The 27,850-nt window shown below is 40.8% G+C and overlaps 1 protein-coding gene across 1 annotated transcript in view; it reads right to left on the bottom strand.

Annotated features, from left to right (window-relative positions):
• Positions 1–17,417, bottom strand: part of KIF16B (kinesin family member 16B) — a 132,765-nt gene extending 115,348 nt beyond the window's left edge. The window contains exons 1-3 of the mRNA XM_030448245.1: positions 17,323–17,417; positions 2,205–2,274; positions 1,076–1,189 (exon numbers count right to left, since the gene is read on the bottom strand). Of these exons, the coding sequence (XP_030304105.1) occupies positions 1,076–1,189; positions 2,205–2,274; positions 17,323–17,369 (231 nt within the window). The 5' untranslated portion in view covers positions 17,370–17,417. The remainder of the gene's footprint in view (positions 1–1,075; positions 1,190–2,204; positions 2,275–17,322) is intronic.
• Positions 17,418–27,850: the final 10,433 nt, after the last annotated feature.

Genomic DNA, 27,850 nt, shown 5'->3' with positions numbered 1-27,850 from the left:
AGCTAGTCTTCTGCCTCATCTGCTTGACTTCTGACATTTTGGTATTGTCTAGTTCCTGTGCCCTTAGGAGGTGATGTTTAAAGAGTGACCAGCACGCATGAACCCCAGCACCTGAAAAAATATTTTCCAAGGGGACTTGACTCAGAAGCTCCCTGAGCAGCCTCAACACCGCTCTCCTTATGTTGTGTTATGTGAAGTGTTGAAGTTGTGCTGGCAGTTTTCCCCTTTTCAACACGAGATTTTGAACTCAACTGCCTCATGGTCACTGGCAGAGACAACCTCCAATCTCCACTTCACTCACAAGCTCCTCTCTGTTGATGAGCAGCTGATCAAGGAAGGCATGCTCCTGAGTTGGCTCCTTTATGACCTGCTCCATAAAGCTGTCATCCAGATGGCTTAGAAATCTTCTGGCCTGGGTTGTGCTTGCTGTATGTTGCTCCCAGTTGATTTCCACTCAGCTGAAGTCCCCCATAAGAACAAGGGCAGTTAAAAGCATATCTTAGTTCCTCAAAGAGTAGGTTGTCAACATCCTCATCCTGGCCAGGAGGTATATAGTATACTACCACTCTGACATCCACATTATTTGTTTGTCACTTGATTCTTACCCAGAGACTCTCAACTGTGCCATTGCCAACTGTGAGCTTCACACACTCCAGCCCTTCCATAACGTACAAAGCCACTACACTACCTCCTCTGCCCTATCTCTCTCTCCTGAAGAGCCTGTACCCATCTGACAGGGTGCTTCAACCACAGGACTTATCCCACCAGGTTTCACTTAGGCCAATTAACGTCCAATCTGAGACTGAGCCATTATTCACCATTGTCCTCTACCTGCTTCCAAGCTAGTTTAAAGCTCTATCAACAGGTCCCACTAATTCCTGTGCTAGAACTCTTTTTCCCCCAAGAAAGGTGTTTACAGTCCCATATTAGTATCACAGTGTTGATTAGATCATCACATGATCAAAGAATACAAAATTTTTCTGCTTACACCACTCCTGGAGACATGCTTTCAAGCCAAAGAAAAGGGAAAGGGAGAAAATTAATTACAAACACTATTAACATTCAGAAATCCTACCATTTCTTGACAAACAAAGCTGGGACTTTCACTGTCAGCTGAGAAATACGAAAAATCATAGGTAAAGGTCTTAGTTCTTTCTCGTCCCGCGTCTCCAGTACTACCCTCTGGTACCTATTTTAAAGGAAGATAAAAGAAAAAAAGAGCTGGTACAATGCATCCTAATGAAATAACTACAAACGTTTTCAATAACTAATCAGAATGTAAATTTAACATAGGATTACACACGTGTATAAATTTATAATGAGAGGCTAGCCTGTTAGTCCAACAACAGTGAAAAAATCAGCAACAGACATACCCTACAGCATAAAGGAGAGTCACATTACATGACAGCACAATGGGAACTATTTGAATTTTAGCTTCCTGCTCTTAACACCACAGTACACTTTGTCACAATACTTACATTCAGTTAAATCTGTTCTCTGTGTGAAATTCAGATCATAATAAGAGATTGTCCTATACGTATAATAAATAGGAGCCAGAGAAACCTTTGCACTGTGAACAGCATTTCAACATGGAGTCATAATTTAAATGGTGTCACATACCTGCTGCTTAAGGCTATCATCATGCTTAAGACATGACAGCTAGCACTTTACTTCAGCAGTATTCACTGCTATCTGAATCGGTGTAGACAAACTACATGCTGGAATTCCTTTTTATATATTTGTCATTGAAAACTATCTTTTAAAAAACTATTTGCTGTGCATGATTTCTCTTGCTGAGAGAAACGTTAAAATGTACCATCAAAATACCACAGCACATGATGGGCACTTTGGGTTTAATTAATTTTCACAGGAAATCCAGAAGACACCTTCTGCAGATGAGGCAAAAGTTTAATAGCTACCATGCATGTACACCCATTGCTGGCTTTCATCTTTCAGCTAAGCAATGGCCAGAGTAATTAACTTTAGAAAAAACTATGAGATACAACCTACAGAGTGGTTTTCAGAAAACAGCGATGTAGCAGAATAGTTTATTTAACCTGTTTCCCCAAAGGATGACACTTCAAGGCCAAATTTTATAAACTAAGGGCTGTTCTCCCCAGTGTTCTGTCTCACTAATGTTTTCTTCAGTCATACCTTGGCAGCTATTCAGTTAGGACTTCCTCTTTTAAATTGTGTTTACTCACCTTTAAGTTCGTGATTGTAGTTTTATTTTTTTCCATTGAAATAATAAACTTTGCATTAAGTTCCTTCTCCCTAGAAAAAAAACAAGACTTAAGTTAAATAACATCTTGCAATACTCCACAGTTATATTTCCACTCAATACATTGCCTGCCACAGCCAATTAGCAGCTGAACTAATTTTTATTTTTTAATTGTTGTGACCAATGTTTATTTATTGGTATGGGATATGTTTGAAGTAATAAGGCTTGCCTCCACATCCCTTCATCAAGATAGAGCAGCAGCATGGAGAGACCCGTTTCAAAAGTTTGACTCTACAGGTCAATTAGGTGGTTTGTTCTTAATTTGAAGTACTCTGATCCAAAGCCCCATGCAGCCAATTATGTGGCTCTAATGAAACATGAAACAAGGTTACAAGAAAAGTCTCTGCCTTTTACCACCACCCTGGTAGCAGTAGTCCCCATTTACCCACACAGCCTAAGTAACAGCGATAAACATGTAAGCCACAACCCACCAGTATTTAAAACTCTCTTAGAAAGGAGGCATTCAATGTATTTTTTGAGCTGTGACACACCATGGCAGTGTAGGAGAGGCTCTGCTACTGAGGGAGTGTTACACAGGTTTGTTGCTTCCCAGAGCACAATTCCCAAAAAAGAAAACAAAATCCAGTTCTAAAGCAGCGTTTTCATGCACCCATATCTATTTCACATCAATTGTCCCTGGCTGCTTTCAGAAGTGTCATTAAAAGTTATTAGCATAGTTTCTAAAACCACCGTGTATCAACCTACCTGACAGAGATGGGATTTCATTATAATTAGTAATAAGAGTTAAACATAGGCTGCTCTTGAATTACAATCTTTAGCATAACATCTCCTGCATTTTCAGAAACATGTACATGAAAAAAACAACCTGAAGAGGAAAATTGCTATATACTGCATATAATACCTCACTCCTCAAAAGCTAACAGACACACCTGTTCCAAAAACACCTCCCCAGTCACCTGACAAACTGGAGTGCCTGATCAGTGCAAGAAAAGCAGATGGTTTTCCATTAATACAGTGCTGTTTTACCATATTGCACAGTATCTTGGCAATCACAGTATATCCACTTGCACCAACCCAAAACGGAAAAGAAATTTCTTCCAAGCAGCAGCAGAAATGCCTTCAGGATTTTAGTGTGACATTCTCTTTCTTGTGCACTGGATCAGCACAAGCTCTACATTCATCACCTGCCTGTGCAGCTACCCTCTAGTCACATTCAGTTTCACGGTATGAATTTCTAAAGAACAACAAAAAGTTATTTTGAAATCTACATTAATGAATAAAGATCAAGCAAATAAAAGTGCTTATTTAAATATCAACACATTAAGGTATTTTCTAAGCTAATAAAACATATAATTGTAATAATTACAGCATTAATTATACAACTGAATTTACATCTACCACTGGAAAACATTAGAGGCATGCCTTAAGAGATACTCTTCAGACATTTCAATGTTGTCCTTTAGTAGCTTTTACTAGGTCTACACTTAAGAGACTCAAAAACTAAAATACAATTATGAGTGATAAACAGGGAAATGGCGAGGCTTCCAATGATAATTTTTAGAAGGAAAGAGATTTTACATGGCAGTAACACAGCCTGTGCATAGCTTCTACTCACCCTGCCTCCTGAACAGTCTCTGCTTAACAAAGGTATGAAAAATAAAATGGATCAATTAAATGACCTATTTGACTATGAAAATTTGTTTCAAATATAATTTGTAACCTGATTCCTGTAGGAAGTTTGGAAAGTCTCTAGGGTGGGAAGTAGTCTGGGCCTGAATTATTGCTTTTTGTCTGGATTTCTTCATGCTTGAGGTATACAAGGAGAAAGTATAAAATATGTTTGTGCTTTCTTTCCCAGACCTAGCCAGCTTTCCCTACTGCAAAACCTATGGCTATTCAGTAATGGAAAACTGATACAAAATGTTTACAGTCTAACACCCACATATGAACGACACAAAATTCTGAGAAACCCTGTCCTTAATTTTTGTAATAACACCAATAATGGTACTACTAAACTTTATTAAAGAATGGGGATTTGAAAGTAAAAAACAAAATAAATATAGGCTTTTTAAAGCACTAACCAATAAAAGAAATCATGATAGAATTTTTGTACAGAAAGGGATAGGGAGAAGACAACCAAGATCAGTCCATAAGCCAGGAACAGGAATCATATGCTAAGGCTTCCTTTTAGCATGAGACAGCTGACTATAATTTATTTTACACACAAAGAGTCTGAGAGGATCCCATAAAAAACAATTGCTTGCATGATGCCTGTCATTTCCAGGTACTCATTTAATGCATTTCAGCAGAGGCCAAGTCCTTTTCAAAAAGTTTTGATTGCAAGTTCCAGCTTAATTAGCGGTTCTGGCTGTAAACAGCTGTATTGCAGTGTTGGGTGCCCTTCTGAGAACCTTCAGCACAGAAGAACCCTACTCTGGAACTGCTCTTCCAGCATCCATAGGCACCACCAGCCCTTGCTCAGCCCCCCCTTCATTACAAAGCAACATAAAGGGCGAGCCGCCAAAACTATTTCACAATTAATGCTTTGATGATTTAAGAAAGCTCCCTTCCCCTCGAGCCCTATCTGCTCACACAGCAGTGTTCAGGTCCAGCCTCCAGGCTGTTCTCATTCCTGTTTCATACATCACGTGAACTTCCAGGATCACAAGGGAAAGAAACAACCCGTGATCCCGTGGCCCCTAACCAAACTACAAAGCAATCAAGCAGGCAAGTTTCTTGGCAGAGACACCAGGAAATACATCAGCCCAGTGCTACTAGTAGCTCTCTAATATTGCTAAATTCAACTATTCATCTAGCAATTAATTGCAAGGGAGAGAGGGGAAAGAAAAAAATAAAGGTGATAAAAAAAAAGAAACAGTACAGCAAATAATCCTGGCATTTTATTTTAATGTAATCAATAATAGTATCAAGCTACACATAAAAGAAATATTACACTTGTCTTGTAACGGGCTAACTTGGTAAAGCTCTTACTTCAGCAAAGTTTTAATAATTTCTCTTCATCACATGGGGCACCTGGCTTATGAACTGCCCCAAACTGAAGGTGACTCAACAGCTATATCAAAACACAGCAGTTTCCTGGTAGAAGCTCCCAGATAGATATCTCCATTTCAAGTTCCTTTTTCTCTTTCCCTTATGCTCTCTGTGTATTTTCAGGGCAAAGACGAGCAGTTTTTGCACCTCCATGGTCATCTAATTGAAATCATACTACAGGCAGCCAAATGTTAGCAGTATCTCCAGATTACAAAGGAACTTTCCATGATCCCTGCTCATTGTATCACTTACCGAGTCCTCCACAAGACACCCTAAAGATCCTCCCAGAGAGAAAAGAAGAACATGGAAAAGCACTGCTTCCTCAAATACAAATCAATCAGGGAGCTTTAGAAAAATCCTGTTACCAACATGTAAAAAGTGTTTTTACTTTTTCCATCTTTAAGTTCCTTCCTTTAAGGTCTTTCAATGGAGGGTTCTTACCTGAATAGTGGTTTTTTAATTAATCCATTCTGTATTATTCAGACACTAGAGCATTTATTACAATTTATCCCATTAGAAAATAATGCTATTATGTTTTCCATTAAACTGATACTGTTGTGATTACTGTAATAACAGATGTGACTTCAAAAAGAGAAGGAACAAGAGGCTTTCCACTGGGCCATGAGAGTGGAGGGCAAAACAAAAAAGGACAGGACAGAAAATACAATCAGTTTTCCCAAACAGGGTTTCAAAAGACCTCTTCAGCAAACCTCCAAGGCTGCGCAGACAAGGACACAGGCACTGGCTGAATTGCTTTACACCTCTGTGTCAAAATATGCCTTGATGTTCCATTGAATTACAGAGACCAAGAAACACTTTCCCTTGTTTGAATAACTCTTAAAAGGAGAATATTCAATTCAGGCTTAGAAAGTCAAAAAATCACCCTCCTACACAAGAAATTCTTTGTTACTTTCTGTAACGACAGGAAAAGTAAAGTTGCCACAATGTAAAATATCACACAATTTCTCTTTGCTACCCAGAGGTGGGACTTCTGGGGGCTTTAACTTCTTTGATGCTTATCGAATTGGTTTTTTTAAACTTTTTACATTTTTAAAAAATATAAGTCCATAGGTGCAGTTAAAAACATACATCTAGTGTTCTGTATACAGACCCTTTTTTTCACCCTTTGGGTTATAAATAATTTTCTCCAAAAACAACAATAAGAAGTAGTTTCAATATAATGTTGGCTGAGATGTAAAATCATAACAAGTAATCTGATTTAGTCACAAGACATCAGGAACCCACTATGGCTTGAGTCATCAGTATTACACAATTATGCTGTATAAAAATCAGTTATCTTCATAGCAGGGCAATAGACCAACATATCCTGGGTTCCAAGTTACACTATGCTGTTGACTGACACAGCTACAAGCCCATGATTGTATTATACCAATACAGTCTAAAAGTTAACAACTACACATTGTACATCAAGCAGCAAGACTGCAACCAGGTGTCCTTTGTGTCTGGTTTGAGAGGGGGTTCCTAGGTGGATCCTGAGAGTTGGTAAAGGGCTTCAACCTCCCCCTCATTAGGGAGAGCTCTGCAGATCCCTGTTTTCTCTGTACAAAACATCTTCATTATCTTCCAGACCTCTACCAAGCTGTCAAATATGGCTGACATCTGGCAACAGATTCGAAAGCTGCTGGATGGGACCAGATTGGCTGACAGACAGGCAATGCAATCTCTCAAGTGTCAACTCAAGAAGACAGGAAAGAAAACAGCAAAACAGAACCCTGGACGTTGAAGTTAAAACAATTCTCTATGTATATAACTGTGATTGTGTCTCAGTAAGGGAAAGAAACTGTGCACATAGTCGGTACTCCAAAAGTTTTGTCATACAGCACATTTTGTGTGTGCATAAGGTTTTCTGTGATCAGCAGCATCCCAATAATTTGCTCATGCAAACTTAAAATGATACCCACTTTCCATTTTGTGACACTGGTTTTATAAAAAGCATTGGAAAACTTTGCAAATAGTTAAATGTGAGCTCTGCTACTCACTGAACCTTCTTCACAGTGCAGCTGTGACAGAGAGTGACAGAGAGGACAGAGAGCATAGAAACAAGAAAATCTAGTAAATCTCATGAAACAGACATATTCCTGTAGTTTACACACTAGTACACACATACTGGTTCTGCATGAAGAACTACCTGGACTAAAATGCCTTTAATGATAAGAATAAATTTTTCCAACAATACTGAAAGGCAGTAGTTGAATCTACAGCAGTAAGATTCTCCTGGAAAATAAACGTTCTGGTGTCCTTGTGCTGTCTTGTGTCAAAGGATAACTAGCATTTTGGGGAAAACTATGCACACTGCTAGTAGCACATACAGACTGGTCGCTATATTAAACAGTGTAACTAACCTCCTTTTTAAATTTGTATTTTTATTAATATTACAGGTAGGCTTCACCTCCCAACAACTTGGATCAGGTCTGGTGGGTAGCCACATAATGCAAATTTTTAAATCACTGGCAACAGCTAACTTTAAAAAAAGGGATTTGAATGACACCCTGGGATTTTGTTGTAATTATAAGACTATGAAGTTTCTCTAGGACTCTTGGATTTTAGCCCACATGATATTTTGCTTTTAATATCTTGTTTCTTCTGATTCCTTCTTTTACTCCTGCTATTCCAAGCCATAAAGACAGTACTGACTTAACCTTCTCTGTACAGCAAAATGTGATTAAATGACATTGTTTCTCTGCAGTGCCTCTGTCTTTTGGGTCCTCAAATTAGAAATTCAGAAAAAAAACCAAAAGTTGTGCCTGACCTCACAGATCTATTAGCCACCCTAGCAATCCGTAAGGCTGTTCTTCTGCCATCCTTTTTCTCAGCTAGACACATACAAGCAATCTGGATTTACAACAGTGCACTTCATTTATTCAAGTACAAATATCTTTCAAATATAGAAGCATACAGAAAAATGATGGGTACACTCCACGTTCTTTATCTCACTGTTTCTTTGTATTTACAATAAAAACTCTTTGAAGAAGAGTCTTCCTAAAGCCAGTGTTTAAAGTGCCTGAGTTTTCAACAATTAGAACTTCAGACCATCAGCAATTAGGATGCCAAGCGCCACATATGCCCTCTTTCTGCTAGATAACTCCAAAACCCTTTTCTCAATAAATAACCCTGGCTTTGTATTCATAGCTACTGCAAAATAGAGGACTTTGCTCTTCAGTTCAGTCAGCTGTTCTTCCCAACAATACCTGCCTTTCAGATACTCAAGACCTCAGAGTCTGCAAGTCCAAAGGTTTAGTTAGGTTAAAACAGCTGAGTGCTAATGCCATTTATTTCAAAACTGATCTTAATTTCAAATAAGCAGATCCTGAGAAACTGACATACTCAACTTTTTCTTGCTTCATTTCATCAGGAAAGTGACAATACAGAGACACTCATTACCTTTCCCTCTGCTGGTCTCAGGAAGCTCTCCACTAAAAGATGTTTTGAAGTATTTCATGGTTCACTGTTTTGATGATAGTACGTAAGTAACCTTGCAATGTGTTTGATAACATTGAAATAAATGAACTAGCCTAAAGCTAGGTTTTTAAGTTCAAAATGTGCAAAATCGTAAAGTTTTGGAGATTAGGATTTGCAAATGAGGACAGTTTAATTGCACTGCCCCACATTTACCCATGCTGCCAGTTTGCTACAGCCCCGCTGGTACTGGAAGGTCTTTGTTCTTCAATGGCAGGGAGGGGGACAGATGAAACAAGGTAGCGATTGTACCAAATCCTACAGGCTTTGAAAACCTTCTGACACATTTGCATTATAGCACTAAGAAGGACAGAAAAATTAGCACATGTAAACAGAGGCTATATGTGGGCTTCCCAGTCTCTGCTGGTTTATGGAAGATTAACTGTCACTCCCAGCCACTAACTCCACAGTCAATAGGAACCCAGTATTTTGGTGAAATTCCTTAGAGCCCTTTCCCCAGCGGTCAAGTTTGCTCTAGTTTTGCTGCCCACTGACACAAGGATAAAGCTCTGCGCCTGGGACTCTTTCTCCCTGATACATCTTGCTTGATACATGAAAATAGGAAGATCCCACTTAAAAGATTGCATACCCCATTTATTCTCTCTCCTGTGTATAAAGCTCTGCAAAAAACACCGCAGAGGAGGTCAGAAGCAGAAAGGTAAGTGCAGGAGATACTTAAAAGTCACTCAGGACTAGCCTCAACTTCTCATTCAAGCAAGATCATTTCCAGTACTGGCTGCTTTTAAAGAAATTGGCTCTTCCCAGCTGCCTGGGCTTTCATTCCCCTCGGGAGACTCTTCCACAAACTGCACTATCTCATTAGTAGTAATTCCTTAGATATTCTTTAAGCCGATCTATTAATAGCTTTATTCCATCACTCCCGAGATATTATGAAGGAGCCATAATTAAATATTTAATTCCTCTTCTCAACATTTAAACCCTTCAAATATTTCTTGATTTGCATCACCTAACTTATTCCAGTAGTTATAACACAAAGAGTGCACATTTGCCTCAATGGCTTTTTAATCAATGATTCCCATAATTTTTGTTAATTTTTTCCAACAGAATTCAGATGTAAATTATTGTTATCATTATTATGAGGTCCCAGAAACAGGACTTCACAGGATATTGACCCAAGGGCTTGCTGGGGGAAGCTCCAGCCATAGCCTCAGTGTTTGGTTCTGTAATACATTCACAAGCAAGAACTGCACTGTGATTGCAGCACACTCCTAGGTTCAAATTAATCACTTCTAAGCAGAAAAACTTGAAAGATTAACCACAAAGGAAAAGGGCATAGAAAGAAGAGGAAAACATGCCACTGATATTCAAAAACCATATACTTTAGCACAGGTGAGAATCTCAATAGAAACCAACCACCAGAGTGCTGCCATTGCTTGTACCTCTAAGTTTCAGCTTGCTTCAGTGCTGCTGGCATTCGCTACTGCGGAAAAGCCTAAGGAGAATCCAACAAGTTTTTCTAGAATATCCTGACCTGTGGCATCCAAATTCCCAGCAAAGTACTATCCTTGGTGTTAGATTCTCCATTTGGCTTTAACTTCTCATTTTAGTGAAGGCCAGACTCTCATTAGAACCCACTCCTTAGCACAGGTGCCCAATACTGCATTTTAACTCCCCTTAGGAAACATAAGGCTGGATGATTTGCAACTTACTCTTCGGAGAACAACTGTTGTGCTTTATATTTGTAATGTTCCCCTTAAACTACTGCGTTATGCAACTTCGGCATCCTCCCTTCTCTCCCCCCTCATGACTGCTGCTTCTTCCATTCCTACATAACCAAGCCTGAACTATTTATCTACTAGTTACTAACTTTTTGAGAAAAAAATTTAAAAATAAATAATAATTAAAAAATATTGAAACTCAACCATCTCCTGTCCTACCACACTGATTGTAAGATTTTTATCATCTCTTATTTATTCTTGCCACTGACAACCAAGCCTTTTCTGTATAACCATGAGGCTCTTCTCTATTTTTTTTTAATCTTTTCCTAGTCGGTACAAGTTTGAGTCAACACTGCTGCAAGGAACCTGTCACTTCTACTTCATTTGCCTCAACAGCATGTTCTCCAGCCTTTGTTAAAATTTTAAATGGTCTGCTTGCAGCCTTATAACACAGCTTACTACACCCCTTTCTCAAATACATGATCCGCATAAAAGAGCCTTCTGTTCTCCATGTAGAGGATACCATTTAGAGAAGCCTCACAATACATAGTACCCACATTTCCTAGCAAACACTGACAGCTCAAGTGTATCTTCATTCCAGAGCTACAGAAGATGGTAACAACAGCAATAAACTACCATCACTGAAACTTCTATCATCTTTAAAGGCATTTTTACATACTCACATATGTTTATGTCACACTTGATTGATGGTACCCATGGTCAAAGAAAACACATTCTAAAATTTAACAAGCAGAGCCCTCCCCAGCGCTGGTCAGGTATCATCAAAACTAGGGACCAACAGCCCCTTCAGAATATGCACGCATAAGTTTTATCCACCTCCCCTTAAAGTCCTGCATCCTAAACATGTGGACACACAATGATCATTTCACTTCACCTATTGGAAAACACAGAACAGATTTTACACTTCTTTCTCAAAACTGAACAAGTACCAGATTTTTGTGCTCTTTCATGTCTGGCAGCCTCACTGTGCTGAGCTGCCAAGACCAAATGAATGAAACAGCCCACTGCTCTTAATCCCACCCAAGAACCTGGTCATACCCACCAGGTATCACCAAGCTTTTGCCAACCATAGCCCATCTGTCAGGTACAGCTTCTCCCAGGTCAGGTAAAAGGTAGTGATTATTAAGTAGACATGATGTGTATTATGAACGTGACATGATGTGTTGTTATGAAACGCTCACTCCTCTGGTCCTCTCTGTACTAGAGGGACCTGTCCTGAGAAGGTGTTTTAGAATTTTTTAGAATAAAGCTCTTCTTACTGTCTGCTCCTTTTGAAAATGAGAGATAATAAAGAGAAAATAAAACAATTTCTTAATGTACCTTACAAAACTAAAAACACTTTTCACTTCAGAATTTAAGTTACCTTAGTATCTACTTCACATGATCAAAGAACTTTATGCACTGGTCCAAGCTAACAACAGAAGTAGCACGCTGATGAAGGTCCTTACATACACATACATACAAAACTTGCTTCCAGGTTGAGAAGTGTATCTGCTCCGACCACTTTCACAAAGGGATAAATCTGCTGGAGGTCATAAAATGAGTTCAAGGTTTTGGACACAAAATGTGGCAAGAGTCACATTCAGAATGGGAAGAGTCGCATTCAGAATGGGAAGAGTCGCATTCAGAATGGGAAGAGTCGCATTCAGAACAGTTAGTTTATCTTGCCAATTCAGTATCAAAGTAGTTTTTCATTGGATTTTTACTAATTCACAATAAAGGCAGGGCAAGTGAAAGGTGCACTTGCCCAGACACACCAGAGCCTCACCTATTCTTACAGATCTTTCCATTTCTTTTATAGTAAAGGAATTGTAGATAATTATAAATCAAATCACATGCAACATCATTAAATCAGAAGTTCAAAGAGCTAACACAAGAAACAGCAAACTCAGGTTATTAATAAATCACATCTCCATCAGTACTGTAGTACAGAAAGTGACAGTATTGCAACACTTGGCCAGGTCTATGCTGAGTTATGTTACTGTTTTCACTCTGGATGCCCCTTTAAGAGCAACAACCAACAATCAGTGCTCAGAAACAGATACAGCAAAATTTCACCATGCACTTCAGAGACAAATATGATATTTAACTATGTGTATCCTCGCTCATAATCACTGCCATCTTTTCTCACTCTACCTTTGTTACACCGATGTTACCCACATTTTGTCACGACACTGTTCTTACAAATCCATGAAAACGAAAGATACACACAGTAACCTATATTTCAGGTTTTGTCATGAGAAAAATTAATTTCCCTCTTCCCCGCACCGGAAATTCTGTATTATGTTCTCCATTAATTTCTTCTGCTTCTCTATTCTAAAAAGCATGAATAGTTAATTACAACTTTCAGACTCCCTATAAGCTTCTACCAAAATAATGTGTAAACATTTGGAATGAAAATTAAGATTTCAGCTGGCTCTTCACTGTTTACTTGTTTATCTCCTCTTGCTGCTACAAAAACACTCCAGTGACATGGTCCTTGTAAAATTAAACAGCTTATTTTATCTGTCCTTTGCATTGCTATATTTGAGCAGTTTCAAACTCTGCTGTTGATACTAAGGCTTGGATTGTGCAAGCAGGTTTTTTTTAAAGATAATATAACATTGATCCTAAATTTCCCAAGGTACTCTGACTCTGGCTCTGCATGCAGACGAGTTACTTAGACTTACAAGCATAAATGAGAGGTGTAATAATGTAGAACAAAGAGGGCCAGCCTTATGTCTAATGAATAATCATGCAGAATATATTTGTAGATTAAAGTATCATCATCAGTATGGGTTTTAATCCAAACAAATCCCAGCGTCACACAAAAGCCTCCTCTAAACAATAAAACATATTTTCTCTGTCTCTTTACTATCAAACATAAAAGCTGGAAATCTTCACACAGTATTTGTGAATGACTGTAACTACCACTACAACCACTGACACACCATCCTTATCACTCACTTCTGTTTGGAGAGCAAACCTCAGGAGCATATGCATGCAGGTTTAAAAACTCATCATTTAAAAATTAAATCAAATGAAAATTTCTATTTCATTATATTGGATATAAGAATGGAGCTGTGGGAAAGTCTACACCGCTCATTTAAATATGCATTTTAAACCACCAAGAGCTGGTGATAAGCATGGGGGAAAACTTACTGCAGTTCAAATCCACATTCTTATATTAGCTGCATCTTCTGTAAGTAAAGACAGCATATAACTCTTGTTCCATTTTTCAGCCAGTTAAATACTGTAATTAGTTTATGCAAAATTAAGAAACAGATGAAAAATACTTAAAATCAGAAAAACCTTGTTTTTCTCTACTACTTGATAAATTAAAAACCAAATAGAACAGAGCCATCAGGTGTAAGAAATTGTGGGGCATAAGAACTGGTGATAGTATCTGGAAGAATCAAGTTGATATCCCCATTATTAAACAGCAAGACATTTTCTCTTACTTAGCATAGTTTAGATGGTTTCATTTAACTGATAGAAAAGTGTAAAAGTGGTTTTCATGAGCACTAACTGAATTCTACTTTTCACATAGAGAAAACATGCCATAAAATGGAAGGAAGAAAAGATTACTCCCTCATTCTTCTTTAAAGACTCTCAACAGCTTTAACATAAGCAATGTTTTTACTTGAACTATGCAAATACATTATCTAAGACAAATCAGAGAGCTAGAATGAGGTTGAGCTTAACAGGATTCCAAGTATCTCACACTATGAAGAAGACAACAACAAGCAACCAGTAGCCCAAAGTCTCCTGTTCAGTAAATTAACAGCAACGTGCCTCAAAGCTGATGACACTTCTCTATAATCCCACAAGATTCCTCAGGAAACAGCCATTCTAAAGAATGACAGGATCTTGATTAGAAACTGCATCTTGTGGGACCAGATATCAGATTCTCCAAATTAGAATCTGTCAAGTCCTCCAAATTAGAAGAAAATAAATGAATATTTCTAGTGACTGTTTTGGAAAATTAAACTTAGAGATACCAATGACCAAACCCATTAATTTGCCAGAGAAGAATACATCAATTGCCCATCTCACCTCCCTGCAGATTTCTACTCAATGAAGAAAACCTAGTCTTCTGCCAGCTGGCAGGTTTCTAGCAACTTCACAGAAATATAAAAATGTAAGCACAGACTGACTGTCATTGCAGTTACGTACTGAATGAAGGAAACCAAAGTACAAATGAAGTCTGATCAAGTAACTTAACTTTCTCAACTCGTGCTCACAAATGGTTTCAAAGCAGTAACTGTAAAGCCATTAGACATAATTTTTATTATACTAAGCAGAGATACAGTCAAAAAACTCAAGCTTAATCTATGCTTAACACAATTTGGGATGTTAACTACTTTGAGATGAATGGTCAAGGGATTTAACTGCACTGAAATGAATGAATTCCTTCCAGATCAAGCCAGGGAATGAGAAAAGTAAAAATAAATCACAGCAGGAAAAAAAATACTTAAGTTTGTCATCTAAGCAATGGAAGAGCAAGTAATCCTCAAACAACAGCCCTCTTCTCATCACATGATTCATTCCAAGATCCATGTTCATGACTTATTACACAATTAGCAGCACTATGACACCACACAGCACAACTGCTCCATAATGCAGAAGTCTTACCAATAACCATTCATTAACTTTGTCTTCTCTAATTAAAAATGACTCATTAAATAAGCTGCATTGTATGATTAAGCTCTGAACAAACCAAGCAAATCTGGAGGCACACACAAAATTAAATTTAACTCTGTACAGCATCACATTCAAGATTCTGAAAATAAGTGCCACAGAATAAACACAAAATTGGGAAAGTTCCTCTAAACAGGTAAAAAAGTCCTTCCTCCATAAGACTGCAGCATCCATAGAGATGAATATATATTCAGAGAATATATGTACAGGGGTAACGATTACCAGCAAAATATTATTACTGCTTGTGGCTTACAGTTCACTATAACTTCACTATTGCAATAGGAAGACTTATCAGATCCCCTAGGGCTTAGTATCTCAGTTTTACATTATACAACACACAAATCTAATACTGACTGAAAAAGAGAACCACTAACCCCAGCACCACTGCCTGACTGGTGTACTGGGTGCCTCTGGAAACTCAAGACTTAAAAGCAATGACCCCTCACACTGAATCCAGCTTCCTGATAATGTTTTACAAGCACCAAGCACCATCCCATTAACAACAAGGTTTGAACAACCTGAACAGGAAGGCTTTTCCCAGTCTGCTTAATTCTGTATTCAGAAACTTAGTAGTTCTGAGAATAAGTCTATTCACAGTCTACTCATTGCCACCCAGGGTATGGTATTAAAGTCAATGTTGATCACAGCAGGCCTCTGCCTGCTCTGTCCTTCAGCTCTTTTCCATCATACCACATTTTTCATCATTTTCTCAGTATGGTCTGATTTAATTCCACCCAAGTTATGTTCCCATGTGCATTCTAGACACGAGGTCCAGATTCACTGTCTGTAAAATTCTTTTGCTACAACACTGCAAACTTCTAGTCACACTTTATCAGTTGGTGTTTCCACTGCTTATCACCATTACAAGGCCTTTCGCCTTCCATCATATGCTTTCCTTTTCCCTCTCTCTTCGGTCTCTTAGCAAATCAGTTCTATTCCACAAATGAAATTTCTCCATGCTACCAGAACACTACAAATAGTTCATTTTAAATGCCTATGACACCTGTTGTCAGAGATTCTTGAACAAAAACTGTATGCATAAAATGTTTTTAAAAATCTATATGAACCGTATGTTTAAACTCAGGGGAGGAAGGGGGAAAAGCCAGAGGATGTGAAAAGATTATTCATCAACTCAGACCTCTAGCCGCTTGGCTTCATCAAACTGCCTAAACTACTTGAAACCAGCCTTCCAGCCTTTATCAAGTTTATCATCATTTATTTTGCCCTCACTGAACTGAAACTGACAAGATACTGACCAACTTTCAGAACTTGGCAAATTCTTTTTTTTTTTTTTTTTAATATCTGAATAAGATCCAGTGAAAGGATGGGTGGGAGACTGATTGGCTGCCCACGCTTTTAAAACTTTTTTTTTTTTTTTTAAACTGGCTACAAGAGAAGTGAGAGCACTGCCAGAAGAATCTGATCATTTTCTATACACAGATCTTAACATTAGATCATAAAAAGTAACCCGATGGCACATATTATGCACCTACTTCAGCAAAGAAAACTCTGTTTATTTCCTGAACACGTCTCAGGAAGCCGGTGATAATCTCTTGTCAATACAGTAAATGGGGCAGGTTGCCTCTTTTAGACTTCGAGCTTAAGTAGCTTACAAATAACCTTTTATTACAATGGTTCCTCCAGAAAAGCTGACATTAAAAATGAACTAGACAACAATGTCTCTCTTTCAAGTAGGCAGAAGGGGTTGCAATTGCTAGATGAAAGGAGTACGCAGTTTGCTTTTACATTTTAGAAGCCTGGTTGTACCACCGTGGCAGGTCCTTATTTCTTAATAGTTCCCCATCTTCACTAAAGCAGCCTTTTTCACATTCTAAAACGATCAGAAAAAACAATGCTTGAAAGACTGAACTTCCCAGGGAAGGGCCCACACCTTCCAGCACAACGGAGGAGCTACTTCCCAGCCCAGCGGGGAAAAGTCCTCTCTAGCAGAGCCGCTCAGCCCAGCGCCAAGACACCCCTGAGGTCCCAGACACAGCCGCCCTCAGCCGCCACCGTAGTCATAGCTGTCACCGCCTGCACAGGTAGCACACGGAGTTTCACGCACCCCCTGCGAGCACCAGCGGCTCAGGGGCTGCAGCCCTGCGCCCAGGACTGCGCAGCTCCTCGGGCGCGGAAAAGGCCGGGGCTGCCCCGCCGCCGGGACGCACTCACCTGCGGTTCATGGGCCGCACTCGCACAGCCACCTTCACTGAAGCCATGGCTCATTTCCGCCGGGCCGCTCGGGCCCTCACCTGCTCCAGCCGCCGGCCCGGCCTCGCCTCGCCCCGCCCGCCCTGGCCCTCGCCGCCGACCCGCGCCCCGCCCGCCCGCCGGGGCTGAGCCCAGGCCGCCCCTCGGCCTAGGCCATGTCGCTATGGCAACCCCCGCCCGTCCCCCGCGCTGTCCGTCACTCCCGCGCCGGGCAGCTATGGGGGCAGCGCAGGGACAAACTGCGTGGTAAGGCGTTGCTGCTCCCGGCCAGACCCCGCCCTAGGGGCGGTGGGCGGACGGGGGAGAGGAGGAGGAGGAGGAAGAAGGCCCGGGGTGGGGTGGGGAGCCTGGGGAGGAGGCGAGATGGGTAAACTGTGGGTGTGAGGGGCTTCTCCACAGAGCCGTCCCCCAAGGTGTAGGTAGACAGACAGACAGACAGATATTTACAAAGGGTGTATATGCACATATATACATATATTTACATAAATATGCACGCACACCCTACAAATATGTATCTCCCCATCATATATAGGGAGATATATATACGGGGTTGTAAGAAGGGGTGTCTCTATACGTACAAACCTATACATATACCCCTATATGCACCCTATATATTTCCTTATATATATACATCTCCATCTCTAAATACACCTATATAGACCTATATACAGGGGGTAGAGATATCTCAAGAGATGCATAGAGATATATATGCACGTCCATATATATATCCACACATACATCCGTATATTCAAATATATCCACACATACTTTTTTCCTTAGTTATAGATATGTATATACATACATAACGTGTTTTTAGAGAAGGTGTTAAAGGAAAGCTGTGCACAATCCCTTCACCCAGGAATGGTGAAGCAGGGTGCATCACAGCAAAATACTGATATTTATGTCTATAAGGTCATAAATCTGGGTTAGCATTTTTTTATTGCTTATAATAGGGCACACGTCAGCTCTCCAAACAGGTATCAGCACAAACTGCAGGTAATAAGGAAAAGCTAATTGCTGTCAGCTCAGAGAGAAGTGGAACTAAAACCAGGGTATATCTGGTTGTACATGTACCCCATCCCAGGATGCATCCTGCACAGGGAGCTGGGGATCACACCAACCTCCTCTGGCAGAGCTTGCCACAGGGCTCCCACCAGCAACACAACAGTCCCCACCTCCTTTGGAGAAGCAGATGGAGCCTGGACCAACCTGAGGCCACCTTTAAGTGATGAGAAGCCCTAATGAGGGCTCAGAAACATGTAGGTGCCATGGGAGGGTATAACTTCTCCATCAGCACCAGCCAGGCACACCATCCCCTGGGAACAGCAGCCACAGCAGGACATCTGGCTCATAGGGAAGGACATAAAAATGTCAGATAAGTAGCGTTATCAATAAATAATAAGTATTTTTGTTTGTTTGGAGTTGTCAGTGCTTGGAAACTACACCCTGAAAGGAGACACCACTTAAAACGCTGTACGAGTCCAGTTATGTTCAAGTCATTAAGGTGTTACTGGCTTGAGAAGAAAGAAAAAAAAAAACAAAACAATTGCCAAGACACAGGAGAAGGTCTCAGACCTCCTCAAACCTTGTCTTTAGTAGTGACTCAGTGACTCCTACCTAAAACTATTTTGAAAAAGGAGAAGAAATGAAGAAGAAGGGATGAAAGTAAATAACTGAAGGGCAAGTAGAATTGGAAATCAGGATCACACAGATGAATCAGATGACCAAGGAAAAGAAGGAGAGCAGAGGAGGGAAAGTAAGAAACAGAAGGACCCCATGTTTACACCCCAGAGGTGTAGGGAAGCTCTAGGACGAGGTCAGAAAAACACAGCAGACCAGGACAGAAGAGATTTGGAGGATTACTGACTGCTGGAGGTGATTGAATGAGATGGGGTATGGAAGCCCACCAGATATGGAAACACAGCTGAGAACCAGGGCAAAAAGAGATAGGAAGGGATGGAGAAAAAAGCCATGAAAGTGGTGTCCCTGGCAGCGCATCAGATAAACTGAGAGATGAGGTCCATGGGGTGGTTTTACAGCAAAAGAGAAACGATTGTTTGTTTGATTTGCTTGAAGAAAAGAAGAGGATGGATGAGAGAAGAAGAGGGGCTAGAAAGTCAATGGTGCAACAGCTTAAAAGCAGAAATATAGAGTTATTAATGGGAAAGAAGGAGGAAGGAACAATACACAGGGAGAGAGAAGAGCACATTGCTGGAGACCCAGGAGGATTTCAATAGCCAGACAGCCCTTTTGGCCTGAGAGTCAGATATTAAAAAACATACTACAGGTTTGGAAATGGAAAGAAAGTAGTGGATTTCTGGAGTGGATTTTTCCTAAGTTTTTCAGCAGTGTAAGAGGACAAGCATGAGGGAAAGATGCAAGGATGGAGCTGCAGTTTGTAGTGCTTTTACTCTAAGAGTAAAAGAAAAAGAGTTTGGAGAAGTTCTGGCACCAGTGTCGAAGTATTGTAGACTGAAGCTCATGGGAGCACAAAAAAAAGAAGGGAAGGGATCAGCTGTGCTGTGCCTGAGAGCTATTGCAGTGGGAGAGAAAGAACAGGGCCACTGAGCAATCACAGAAGGAGGAATATTTGCTTAAAAATCAGCCAAGGACTGGGTCACCCTGGTAAGCATGTGAGGTGATAGAATGCAGCAGCCAAATGTGGCAGGGAAGAAGCTGCCACTGAGGCAGGAGGCAAATTGATGGAAGTGTCATGATAGCTCTAAAGAGGATCTGACAAGCTGACAGGGAACAGCGCAAACACAGAAAAATAAGCTTAAAATTGTATAAGGGAAAAAACAGAATTATACAGGCATGCATAATACAATAAATTAATAAAAAATAGTGATAAAAAATGCAATAATACCACAATTTTCAGCACCAGCTAGGGGTCTTAGGATATCCAACAAATCTGTAGCCTAATTTGTGGACTGTCTACTAACTCCTCTCATGCAGTCATGCTTTCCCCTTCTCAGATCAGCAAAGCTACTGAAGAAATACATCTGGTTCAGTAAGTATCTCTCTGCACACTGTGGTTCAAGACATCTGGCCATGTGGGGATACAGTAAGCTCTTCCACCTGGACAGATCCTCTTGTGAAATGCAAAACAAATGCTTTTCCACTTCTGTATCAAAGTGTCCATTGCAAGTGGGAGCTGGACCAGCTATCACACCCAGAGCATGCCTGGCATGAAGAAACAAAACATCCCCAGGCTCTCCCACCCTTGTGCAATTCTCCATGGCTTGCATTTCAGAAATGCTTTGCCTTCTCTGGGTCAGGAGACAATTGCTGCAGGCAGTCTCTGGAGGGTAAAGCCAAACCTGATTTTGTCCAGCAGCACTGAAGAACCTTCATGCATGGCTGTAACTGGCATCAAGTGCTTGGGTGGATACAGGGTGACCCAGCAGCAGGGGTAGAATGCTGGCTCTGCACAGGTTCTGATTCAATACAATGCAAGACACAGCCAGGAAAGTTGATAAATTAATCTTCTCAGTAAAACTAAGCAGAACATAGTTAACTGTAGCTCATGTTAGGCACATTCAGCAACAGCACTGATTCTAACATATATCTACAGGCAGCAAAGTTTGCTCCTTCGAATCATTTATGTTTCTGGGCACTCTCCTGCCCCTTGGCTCACCAACAAGCTAATATTTTGCTTGAAATTCTTATCAGTTCAGCCACATCAAATTATTACACACCATACATAATGTGTCCTGCAATTTCAGTAAGGAGCAAGTACGCTTTACAAGAGGAAAAGTCAGGAGGAGTGCTGCTTTTAGGGCTGCATCCTATACTTAAGCTGCTTGACGGATGTTTGAAAAATTGAGGCCATAAAAAAGTTCCTGTGTTCTCAGTCTGACTTCTACAAAACTTGCCAGAAAGGGGTATTTTTGATACTTCTATACATAGTTCACAGTTTGTAGACAGCAACCCAAAAAACAGATACAAAAGGTATGTAAACATACCAACCCACATGCTCTGAAACATCTTTTCCTTAAAAAACTGGTGGAAAATATATCTGTCAGTTTCTAAATATTAAATTTTAGATATTTTTCACACAGAAGTACCTGGCAAAGTTTGTAACCCAAATCCAAACCAACCCCAAAGCACATGCATTCCCAAATACTACTCTATTTCTTTGCTGTAAATGACTTTAATAAACACATTGTTCAGATATGGTTACTGAAGCATTTCCCAGAGTGTTCTTTGAGTTATGATAAAGAGTATTTCTGCTACCCCTCACTAATTGTTGGGAAAACCAGTTGCACTGCAGAGGAAATTATGCTCAGTCATAGAGGTGGTATCTCTGGAGCTTCTGTAAGTCTCCAGCTTGCTGGCAAGGAGGCAAGAGGCACTGTGCCCACCTGACTCCTGACCACCCTCACCTGCCCTTTCTTCTTGCTTCTAATTGACCCCTTGCAATGTACCTGCTTGGTCAGAAACATCTTCAGGCACTGCTGCCTGGAGCTGTAAGTATGTCCCAAGCCCAAGAGATGACAGGCTGGACCTTAGTAATAATAAGTGGTGCAAAGTCTTTCATTCAAGCCCTTCCAATGCATGTGATGATGACCGGTTGCATTTCCTTGTGTTCACACCCAAGTGGCCTTTGAAGGGCAGGAATTAATGACTTGGCCAATAGTTACATCTTACCTGCTATCATCCTTTACCCTTTGCAGTTTGAAGCATGTTCCTGAGAAGGAAGCAGCAACAAGCACTTCTGGAGAGTGTTCTGAGATACCCTTCCACTTGGCAATCAGTGGAGAGGACAGACAGATGGGCATCTCCTCATCCCATGGGTCTCACCATCAGGAGGATGCAGAAAAATCAACACTCACTGCTGAAGAGATGAATAGGAGCCTCTGCGGCCAATATTTAGGAGAAGGTATTTGCAATGGATTGATCCATCAGGAAAGTTATCCTTCTCTCCACTCCTGGGAATCCTTTGGGGAAAACACTTGCTCAGCACCATCCCCCAGCCTGCTTCCGTGGGGCTTTTCATACCTGATGTGCCACACAGGGTAAGTTGTCATTTCTGCTGTCCCCCACTAAGATGTGTTCTCTGCTCCTTTATCTCAGCCAGGGAAATCATCCTCCTCTTCAGGCTTATCTGATTTTCCAGTCTGAAAAAATGATTAGGAATACACAGCATTTCCTATTCCCAGCAGCATACAAACATGTCCCTTTTAATGCACACACATGGTTTGCTTTCCTGAGCTCATTCAGCAGACAATTTTTGAGTCTGTATACTTACCCACTCTCTACATCTTTGGTTTGAAGTCAACACATATTCAGAGGGACGCGCCTGCCAACTTCCCAATGACACAAGTGCCCCTCTGCTAGCCCCAGCCACTGCCAGGGCTTCACTGCAGCTTCCCAGTGGAAGGTCCAAAAGGAGCTGCCTGATGGCAGAAACATAAAGGATTTCACTCTATTAAGAATTAAACCAAGTGCTATGTGAATCCATATTAAACAAGGATAATTAGCCCATTTCCAGCAGGTCTCAGCATGCAGTTTCAATAAGCATCAAGCTGTCAGCTTGAAATTCGCCTCAGGAGCTCTGTGGTTTTAATGAGCTACCATCAGTGCCCAGTTTTGGTACTTCTACCCCCCTCTCCCCCCTTGCTCTTTCTTGGAGTTGACTTTTTCTTTGTAATGAAATGCCATGGCCATGGAGCAAGTCCATCTGCCAGGGAGCTGCTGGCAGCTCAGGGTGGGAATAATGAATTTTGGGCAGCCCAGGAGAGTCACCTGGAGCTGGCATTGCCAGTGTCATCCTCGGCTAGTGGCCTGAGGAGAGCAGCAGCAGCAACTGAAGAAGACATGGCAGGGCTTAGTGCCTTTGGCAGCAGTGACTACTGCTGCGCCAGGCTGCATGCCAGCACTCTGCTTGTTACAATCTGGGAAATCAGCTTAAAGTAAATGGTAGTGGGTCCATTTCCCTTGCATCTCTATCATCTGCATCCCATCCTATTTTTGACCTTCACAGTTATAACAGTGGGAATATAAACCAGAATGTGACCGTTCCTCCCATGCTGGGCAGAGGGACCATCAGCAGCTCATAGAATCATACAGGAGTTTGGGCGGGATGGGACCTTTAAAGGTCATCTAGTCCAACTCCTTGCACTGAGAAGGAACATCATCAGCTAGATAAAGTTTCTCAAAGCTCCATCCAATGTGACCTTGAATGTTCCCATGGATGAGGCTTCTACCACCTCTCTGGGCTACTTGTTCCAGTAGCCACATTCATTGTAAAATATTTCTTCTTTACATTTCGCCTAAATCTATCCACTATCAGTTTAAAACCATTATCCCTTGTTCCATTGCTCCACGTCCTGCTAAGAAGTTTGTCCCCATCTTTCTTATAGGCCCCTCGAAAGAATTGCTGGTGAACACTGCCCATCTTTACAGGTGCACCCCTTCCTGGAGAGCCCTGTGACTCTCACACATTTGAAGACTGCATCATGAGAGGTTTATAGAGGAGATGGTGGACATGCAGCCTGTTTCCGGTACAGACAGCACATGTACAGGAATTCTCCAATTTCCTGGCTGGAAGACATAGGGAAATGGCTAGCTGGATTGAAGGGTCTCCTCACTGGTACCCCTTTATGCAGACCTTTGTTTGAGCCACAAAGAAGGGTGCAGAGGGTTTGCAGCCATAATGGCTCTCACACTGGGAAAGGGAGGCAGTCACAGCTCCTTGTCCCACAGAGGGTCCTGAGAAGATGCTGCGGTGCAGCTCTGGCAGGATGGGGAAGCACAAAAGTCCACACTAGAAGTTTCATGTCATCTGCTGGACCACACAAAACAGGAAACTGTTTGTAAATCGTTTTGGATTTCAATCACCCAGGGAAATTAATCAAGCAAAGATTCAAACTGCTGGGTAGACATCATACTTTTCAAGTTGTTTTGTTAGGCTTGATCCAAAATTTAATCAGAACAGATTCAGCCAGATTTTAGTTAGACCAGAACCACAGTCACCAGCCTGACTCTTTGCTGCTTTGATACATTGCTAATTGCTTAATTATTTTTTCTGTGAAATGATTTTCCTTTTGCTGTGCTTTCCATCTCCATTTAGTTTCAAAGCATTTTAAATATACTTTATGTAGGAATAAGCAAATAAGGCACATAACAACAGAGAAGGAAATGTACTTCTTATATTCATATTTCTTTTTCAGTGGAGATTGCTTTCTCCTTTAACACACAATTGCCACCTCAAACTCTTAACTGTGAAAACACAGCAACTTAATTTCTGTTTTACAATACTAACAGGAGATGGCTCTGAACAATAGGAAAAGTTTGCCCTACACAGAAAGTTTTCTCATTATGAGAGCACTCATGAGCTTCAAAGAGTGTGCTCCAGCATTTTAACATGTTGTTGGCTTCTTAGAAATGAGGTTGGTTTTGTCCCCTCTCCTGCTTCACTTTCATTTAAGAAGTCTGACAACAAAAAGTATGGTACAGAGAAGTAGAAATGAAGAGTAAGTGGTTGTAGTTGACATTTAATTTCTGCACAGCTGGAAAGAGAAATGAGATTGTCTATTGTTCAACTCATTATTTTTCCCAGCCATCCAAGAATGTAGCAATTTCTTGTTTCTTTATTAAATATAATAGGGAGATGTTGCGATAATTTTTCCTTATCGAGTTCTTATTATTTACAATCCATGGATGGTGGCAGCCTCTGAGCTCCTTCATTTGCTTTTTTTTCTGAATTATCATTCAATTAACACAGAGACAATCTGTTATGTCCAAAAGGTAATATGACAGGTCGTGCTAAGCAAGCAAGCCACAGAAAGATCTAGTAACTTTTAATGAATTACCACAGTGCTGTGTTTGGAGATGTTCTCTCTGCAGCACCATGGGATTTAGACAACACGTCAACCTGTGTTTCAAGGCTAGGTCAGGGTATTGGGTATACCAGTGCAGTGTTTTATCCATAAGGCCAAGGGAGTTTCTTGCATACAGCACTGCCATTTACTCCATGCTTTTTTCAAAGAGACAGTGCATTCCCCCTTATGCCTCACTCTGGGATCCTTTTAATTGCCTTTATTTGCATTAAAGATGGAGGAGGCTTAGGGCTGCAATGTTTTCTGCAGTGAAGTCTCTTCCAGGCTTTCCAGTGACACGCGAGACTGAGGACCTACCTGTTGCCACATCACACCCCCAGCCCCACCACACCTCAACTAACCAGAGTGCTGAAGGGGACAAGGGGTTTAGCAGCAAGAGCTGCTTCTTCACTCTGCATCCAGAGAAGTCAAACAGATGATGCTGACATCCTCACCAGTCAAGAGAGAAACTCTGTGAAGATCATCTGCTTGGTGTGTTAACTTCAGGAGCTAATCAATGGTTGCTGTCAGAGTATCTAGGTTTAAGGCAGGGAAGTGTCCTTCAGGTGTCCCCCTTGGAGGACAGACTGAAGCAGTGAGCTGCATAAAAAAAAATTTAAAAGCATGAGAAGCTTTCCTGGAAGCCAGGGAAGGTTTGGCTGATGGCATACAAGAAAGGAATAACAATTAAGCTTGCTTTCTGTATTTCCAATGCTATTTCTATTTCTTCTCATTGCAAAATCCCTTTTAATTTGCCTAGAGATGTTCAGGGTGGGAATTAGTGAGCAATTTTATTCTGTGGGTTTAGGGTAACTGATAATGAATGACCACTTGAGGATGGGCACTAGAAAGTCATGGGCATAAAAAGTATTGTTATGTGGTTTTTTCACACTTAGTTTGTTCTCTGATCTCCGATGGAAGTGAAGGTTAGGGTTATAGCCAAGCTCAGAATAAAATAAGAACAATCTGGGAAAATATAAATTGATGCAAAGCCGAAGGTAAAACACTGGAAATCATTGCACGCTCCTGTACTGACAGTGCAATTTGATCAGTATCTACAGGGAAAAGCAGACAAATATATTATTGGAATACTGTTCCCTGAGAAAATACTTAAAGGATTTGGATAAGTCAAATTTGGAAAGAAATAGAGAGATTACTCTGAGTTTGGACAGACCACATTTATGTCCTAATGCATGGCTTTTAAGTGAAGTCTTGCTATATTTAACACTAGGATCAGAAGAAAAATTGACTAGAATACAGGTCAGCCTTCTTAATAAGATAAGGCTTTATCTGTAATCCCCAGGAAAAGAGACAGTGTAGGTCTGAGCTGCCGAATATGGTAATATCCATAAGGAAACTATTTTAGGGGGTATTTGAAAGGTGGGCACATATATCTTCAAAGGATCTACAGATTCCTTGCAACTGGAATGAAATACTTGGGCAGTCTGGAAAGCCATTTTCCTGATACTTGCTCATGAAAATAAACATAACCTTCTTTCAAATCAGGCTTTTCAAATGAGCCTACCACCCAGTGTGACAGCACATGAATCCTGCTGAGAATTTCAAGGAGGGAAAGAGACAGCAAGAAACAGAAAACAGGAGGAAGGGTGAGATGAGCGATTGCTTCCTGGGGCCAGGGAGGGCAGGCAGGCTCCTGCTGAAGAAAGGAGCTCATGACAGACCCCATCAGTGCAAGGATTATGACTGGCTGATGAATACAAACTGTGTTTCCGCACAGTGGTGGACAAGGAAGGGATTCATCGCCTCAGGGAACATCACAAGCAGCCCACTGCTTATATCCATCCCTGATGTTCCCGCCTATCTCCCGGAGATCTACTGAAGTGATTCCACTTTTGTTGCATTTTTGGTAAAATAAGCTCCATCACTGGCTTCAAAGGATGTGTTTGCCTGAATAAAGGACTAAGAACTGCAGGACCTGGCCTCTTTTGAAAGGCAGCTGGATGGACAGAACTGGTATGCTCTTCAAAATTGCCATCAGTGTTGCTCCAGCTGCAGAACAGCCTCCACAAAGAGAGCATCCCTTTACAGCGTGCCAGGGTACCAAGCCTATGGAACACTCTCTCAAACATGACCCTGAGCTGATGGTTTTGGATTACTCCATTCAGTGATGCAGGATATATTGCTCATAAGCAGAAAAGATGTTCAGACAAGGTCATTGAACAGCTCAGCCATGATAACCCCAGATTTGGGGAGTGATGTCTATTTTTTAAAGTGTTTTGGGAAGAATTTAGTAAGAAACTAAACACCATCAGCAAGGTATTTTTTTTAATTTAAGTTGAAAGTCGCATGGTCCTAGTTCATTTTAGAAATAACCCTTACTAATAGGAAATAACTTTTATTAAGTAATCTTTCAATTTGCAACAATTTTTTTTTTTAGTAATATCTGTAAAGGGCAGTGGGCAATGCTCACTGCAATTTACACTCAAATCAAGCCACGCAAAGCATTTTAAGAAAACTACAGCTTGTCATTCTTATTTCATTGTGTTTCTTCAGTGAGATAGAATTAGACAAGGAGCACACAAGCCAGAACGAGAAAAGCAGACCTTATGTGTCAGTAACCGTATATAAGGAGATGTATTTATCATGAATAAAAATACGAATGTCCAGAACATAGGTATAACCTATTCTCCCTCTAGCGGCCACTG

This window comes from Calypte anna, chromosome 3 (assembly GCF_003957555.1).
Source record: "Calypte anna isolate BGI_N300 chromosome 3, bCalAnn1_v1.p, whole genome shotgun sequence".
NCBI lineage: Eukaryota > Metazoa > Chordata > Aves > Apodiformes > Trochilidae > Calypte > Calypte anna.
Note: the sequence above shows the minus strand (reverse complement) of the source record. Positions and strands in the feature narration are given on the sequence as shown.